We start from the raw sequence: 6000 nt of genomic DNA, 5'->3' as shown, positions 1-6000 counted from the left end.
GAGCTCTGTTGGGGTGAAAGGATGAATACGGATCTGGGGACCCCTCTGCGATTACAGGAGGCCCCAGTGATCACCTCTGCTTGGTCACAGCCGCGTCCTGGTGCTGTTGTGCTCAGGGTGTGTGGTGGCTTGTTCTTTGCCACCTCCGGTGTGATGGTCCAACAGCCCCAGTGGGTGACACAACAGGAGTCCCTCACCCCGGGTTTCAGGGGACTGTGAAGTCCCGCGGTGTTGGCAAATATCCTGTTGCATCAGCACCAGGAGCTTCGAGGCTGGTTCCTGCCTGGATGCTGGGGGAAGGTCCCAGGGTGGTTTGTGGGTGCTCCTAGCACCCAGATTTGTGTGCGAGGCCCCTCTGCTGCAGAGAACAGAAGGGCTGACCACCCTCAGCAGGTGCTGAGCTCCTGAAAAGCTGATCTGCTGCAAATGGGACCTGAGCAACTGTTGTCCTGAAAGCTGGGTGTGTCCCTGTGGGCCAGCCCTGGGGACAGCTTGGTTCTTCTGCCCAGGCAGGGTGGTGGCAATGAACCAGCTCCACACTCTCCCTTGGGTGTGGGGCTCTTACCTGCTCCAGAGACCCTAAAGTGCTGTAGGATGGGGTGCCTGATCCGTTTTGGGGTGTGGGATTGAGTGCTGGGTGCAGGATTTGGCTCCAAAGGGGACCTGCCACCCTGTGCAGGCTCAGGCAGAGCTGAGCGGACTCTGGTCCCTGCAGCAGATTTTGTCCTGTGAGAAGGTGATTGATGCTTCAGATGTCAAAACTGACTCCAAAGGAAGCTGAAGCAACCTGGCCAGCGGCGGTGAAGCAAACTTGTGGCACTCTTGTGTTAACCAGGGGCTTGCTTCAGTGCTGCCAGTTTGGGGAAGTTTGTGGCAGGTTCCTTCACAGAACAGGGTGATTTCAGGGCTTTGACTCACCCTTAGGAAATCACAACTGTTCCTTTTTCTCCCCCTCTAAAAGACATTTGCAAATCAGTAGCCAGGCTCTGGGCATGCACGGTGGGAGGCTGCTCAGCAGCATCGGAGGCGTTTCCAGCCACCCACTCTGGAAAGCAGCTATTAATAACGGACACCTCAGGGCAAACTCAGGATGCTCTGAGTGAGAGGTTTGGGTTCTCGATTCTCATCCACACAAAACCCAGTGTCTGGACCTTGTTGCGGGCTGTAACACTAAAACTAAACACTTCCAGTCCCATGCTGGGGCTCTGCAGAGCAAAAGTGCCCTAAAAAAGGTGCTGCTCCAGAAAAGAGTTCTCATTCACCCCCATTCTTCCTTCCAGCTCTCGCCTACCACCACAGCTCAGTCCTAGGAGACATGTAGAGTGTTTTCAGGCCAAAACAGGCTTTTTTTTCTAGTTGAAAATGCAAAGACCTGTCAAATTATACCGCCTTCCCTGACCTGTGGAGCACATTATAATATAAGGAGTATTGTGAGCACCCGCTGCAATTGAACCCTGCTCTCCCCAGGCATCCACCTCGCCCCTGAGAACCTGTAGCCTGTCTCCAAGGTGGATCTGCCTAGTTTAAAGCCACACTGGGGGAGAGCAAGGTGCAGGACTTGCCTCGAGGAAAACCCACGTGGACACACAGAAGAGCTTTGACAGCCTCAGGGCAAATCTTTATTTGGCAGCAAAACCATCAAACTTGAAGGAAGGAAAGGAGGGAGGTGGGTGGAGAGGGATGGAGGGGAGAAAAACAGGGGCTACAGCGCTGCCTTCGGCTGGGGACCACAGCCCGCCTCAGTGGTGGTGTTGGTGCTGGTGTTTGTGCTGGTGTTGCTGGTCCTCAACTTCGTGGAGGTGTTCGTGGGTGGCGATGGTCACACGGATGATCAGCAACATCGCCTCGCAGAAGCTGATCTGCGCGTCCTTGTTGATATCAAGGTCCTTCATGATTTCGTCGATGGTGGCCTTGTTCTTCACGTGCTGCAAAGGAAGGGACAGGGTGAGGGTAAAGTCCTGTCCATCACAGCTCGAACCTTTCCCCGGCCTCGCTGGGACCCTCACAGATGCCAGGTCCCCAGTAGCTGGGTGCTATGAGTGGTTCCATCCCTGTGTTGTTGTCACCCATTGCTTTGGGTACAACAATGATTCACCCGTGGCAATAAAGCAATCGGAGAGCAACAGGCCAGCATCACTGCAGGGACACCACGCGGTGCGGAGACCGATGCAGGCAGCAGCGTTACGTCAGCCACAAACTTCTCCTTTAGCATGTTGGATTAAAAACACTTCACCTTCTGCTTTAGCAAAGTGAGTTACAAAAAAATTGTTTTTTTGGCTGATATTTCTGACTTCATAGCTCCTAGATGGCAAAGGAACTCTTGGGCAATGCGATACTGATTTTTGCAGATAAGGCGATGAGGGTAAATACCTGGCTGTGGGTTCACCCAGACCTGTGTGGGTTTCCTTCAGCTGTCTATATGGAGCATGTTTGGAAAGTGGCAATAGGACAGTGTTGGGGCAGGAGAGCAGAGTGGGAAGGGGGTGAATTCAGATGCTGGAGAAATTCAGGCAATAGGGTCCCACCCCACTCCCTCCCCATGTAGGCCATGAGAAACCCTGTGTTGACTCCACTCACCTTCAGGTAGTTTGCAAGCTGCTTCTCAATCAGGAGCTTCAGCTCCTTCCTGGTCAGGGTGTCTTTGTCCCCCTCCTGTCTCGAGTACTGGTGGAAGACATCAATGATGACATCCATGGCCTTCTCCAGCTCGGAGAGCGGTTCCTGGGTCTGGGAGGTCTGGAAGAGAAACAATTACACTGAATAATGTCAGAAGCCACAAGAGATGGGGAAGTCTGATGTAAACCAGAGAGGCTCCGGTACAGCCACCTGCTTCACACCAGATGAGGATGCAGCCTGGTTTTTTGTTCAGTCATTCTTTTTGGGGGGATAAATTTGAGCTGTTAGTTTTGAGTTTTCTCTTCTGCAAGCCAAAGGAGACCAAAGGGGGTTGCAGCCTTTGTCTGCTTCTGCTCTGGGATGTGCAACTACAGATAATAGCTGAGCTGATTTCCCCCCTCCATGTGCCTTCTGTAAGTCAGGTGCTGTTGGAGCGAGGCTCCAAAATAGCTGACACTGCAAAAACCTCTGTAGAGATACAGGGTGTGAGATCTGATGTCCAGGAGCCCCTTCAGTGGTCAGCCTGTGCTGTGGGGAACCTCTTCCAGGAGGAGACATCTCGCCTTGTGGTTTGTGCTCGGATGAGCCTGAATGGAGATAATTATCCTCTGCCAACATCTGATGGCAGCTCACACGGCAAGGAGAGGCTCCCCAAGGGTCCTTGTACCTCTGATGGCCCAACCGACACCTGGAAAAGAGCACGGAGACCTTAAATGCCCATGTCATCATCAGACTTGCCTTGCTCATCTTGACAAAGTAGCGAGATCCCCTCAGGCTGGAGCGGGGCTGGTCCTGAGCACGGCACCTCTTATAGCCTGGCCATCCGCCTGTGCCACTCCACCGGTTGTGAAATGTCTCTGTTTCATCCAATTCCAGTCCATCTTCATGACATACTTGTGCATTGCTTAAGGCTCTGGGGTAGTTCCTTAAAAGGGGTCTCTGTGGCTTTTCCCGCAAGGTCAGTGTCATGTACTCTGGCAGGGAGGTGGCCAGGGCATGGCCATGTCCCCGCAGCTGGGTCCCCTTTATCCCCTCCACCTGGCTATTGGGGCTGCAATTCTCCATCATCTCCCAACAGAAGTCCATTCCCTGTGACTTCTTCAATTCCACCTGCTTTACTCTCCTCCACAGGGGTGTCTTTCCATGCCATGAGGCAAACGAGACACACATCATCATGCCTGCTCTTCTCCAATGAGCCACCACTGCTTGGCCCCGCAGCATCCCCATCCCTGCAGACCTGGCGCACACAAGCACCACGTGGTCCTGTGCACCCAAAAGCATCCCACTGTCCCTGGGATGTCATGGGACAGCATGGCCAGGGTTGTCCATGTGACGTGGGGACAGGGATGGAGCTGGTGCTGAGGGCAGTGCCCCAGCGCTGGGGGACCATCCCCTGCCTGCAGCAAACAGCTCTTTATGAAAGACAAATAATACGGGGTGGGGCTCCAGGAACTTCATTTCATCTCCTCAGGTTAGCAGCAGCCTGTGCCAAGGGTGGTTTCTCCCCACCCAAGGTATGCTCTGAGCTGTGGAGACCAGGTGTGGCTGAAAGGTGTATTTTTACTTTAGGACTGTGTCCTCACTTTGTGGCTTCTTTTTTTTGTTGTTGCTTCTCAGTGTTGCAGAGACCCAGAGCAGGCGCTTTGGCTCAGAGCAGCTAAGACCAGGAGCAAAACGAGATTTTCCAGTGCTTCTTCATTAAAACGCTCTGTCTGCTGGTTCAGCTGACTCGTTTTGGGGTTTGTTTAACCTGCTGAACATGATACTAATCTCAGACACAAAGTGGAGGCCAAAATGGGGCCATGGACAGGCCCGGGGCGAGCTCCAGGAGCTCCAGATGAGCTGACACGGGGCAGCACCATGCAGGGAGCTGCTGGGGGATGCGGCCCCAATCCACCCGGACCCCAGATCCTCACTGGGGGGGTGCTCTGCATTTCACAACAGGAGGGCTTTGATGCACCAAACAGCTGGAGAAGGGCCGGGGCGTTACACAACAGGGTGTCAGGGACCATCCGCTCAGTTGCAGAATTTTGTAGCAATTTCAGGAAACCATACTTTTGGTCATTTTATCACCCTGGAGGTGGGGAAGAGCAAGGATGGGTTACAGGGTGTGGGTGGGCCAGCAGTTTCTGAAGAGGGGTGGTGGCTAGACCCTCAGATGTGCCCACCAGGCAGCAGGGATGAGACCCCAGGTACCTGGCTTTTTAATGCCAGTGCAGTCACTAAGGTGACCAGGGAGCCTGGGTATTGCTCAGGGTCACCAAAACATGTCCGAGCACAACTTTTTGCCTGGCTCTGCAGGTGTCCTTGCAGGGGGACCCTCCCTGTCCAGCCGTGCCCGTAAGCCATGCCAAAGTGGCTGCAGCAAGTGGCAATCCTGGCCCCAAGGCCACCGGGGTTGAGCCAACATCTGCTTGCTGGAGATGCAGAGGCTAAGGAGCGGGAAACAGGTGGCTCGCAAGCAGCCCAGTAGCCATGGCAAGCAGAAGATCTGCTTCAAGGTGACTGGGGTTGGTTGTGCTCTGAGGACCTGAGCCCTGGCAGAGCACCCCATGCTTGACAATGGTTGCAAAACTCTTTCAAAATCCACATTTACAGGCAAGGGGCTGGCTGATGCAGGAAGAGGGCATGGCAGGGTTTGTCACTATGTGGTTTGTTGTGTTTCACAGCAGGTTTTAGCCCAGGATCAGGATAGGACATATGTTGTGGTTGCTAGACGTGGTTTTAGCTTGGGGAAGCCAGGGGATGCACTCTGAGCCCTGGCTTCTGAGCACCCTTGGGCGTTATCAGACCAGCGATGCTCTAGCTGTGACCTGGCGTGAGCAGCCACCAACCAGAGCTGGGGCGGCCTGGAGGTTTTCCCACCCTAGAGCTGCAGGGGAAAGGATGTCCCAGACCTTTAGCTCGAGCCAAAAAACATTCACATGTGTCTCAGTCATATCAAACAGCTACAAACTCAGCTGCTTAGCAGGCACCGCCTTGGTCCAGCCCAAAGTGTGCCAAGAGCCAGGCACGGCATAACTGCTGCAGGGTGCTGGACCCTCTCCAAGCCCTCCTGGAGCTCTGGCAGGTTGCAGGGCTGGATCTGGCCATTGCACTTGCCCTTCCTGCCTGTGCTGCAACGTGCAAAGTGTTGCTCTTTCTTATGCTGGGACAGATGCTTGCTCAGGCCCATGTGGTCGTTGTACCTGAGCATTCAGTGAAGGAAAGAGCTGGATTACAGTGTATTTAGTACCCAGAAAATGTTTGCTGGTGCTGCAAGACATCTCCCAGATGGCTCAGTCAAGTACAAGATCCTTGTGCCCTGCTGGAGCTTGTCAGGGTTTTGGTGAGAATATTTTACTGGTGGAAAACTCTGAGATGGAAACCATCCGGGCGTTCCAT

At 53.9% G+C, this 6000-nt stretch overlaps 1 protein-coding gene across 1 annotated transcript; it reads right to left on the bottom strand.

The window, feature by feature from the left end:
* Positions 1-1592: 1592 nt before the first annotated feature.
* On the bottom strand, positions 1593-3476 carry LOC141916592 (protein MRP-126-like). Its single transcript, XM_074809249.1, has 3 exons — positions 3355-3476; positions 2578-2736; positions 1593-1925 (listed from the first exon to the last, which is right to left on the bottom strand). The coding sequence occupies exons 1-3, from the start codon at positions 3361-3363 to the stop codon at positions 1740-1742; spliced, it is 354 nt and encodes a 117-aa protein (XP_074665350.1). The 5' UTR covers positions 3364-3476; the 3' UTR covers positions 1593-1739.
* Between the last annotated feature and the right edge of the window lie 2524 nt (positions 3477-6000).

The sequence above is a fragment of the Strix aluco genome, chromosome 30 (assembly GCF_031877795.1).
Source record: "Strix aluco isolate bStrAlu1 chromosome 30, bStrAlu1.hap1, whole genome shotgun sequence".
Taxonomy (NCBI): domain Eukaryota; kingdom Metazoa; phylum Chordata; class Aves; order Strigiformes; family Strigidae; genus Strix; species Strix aluco.
Note: the sequence above shows the minus strand (reverse complement) of the source record. Positions and strands in the feature narration are given on the sequence as shown.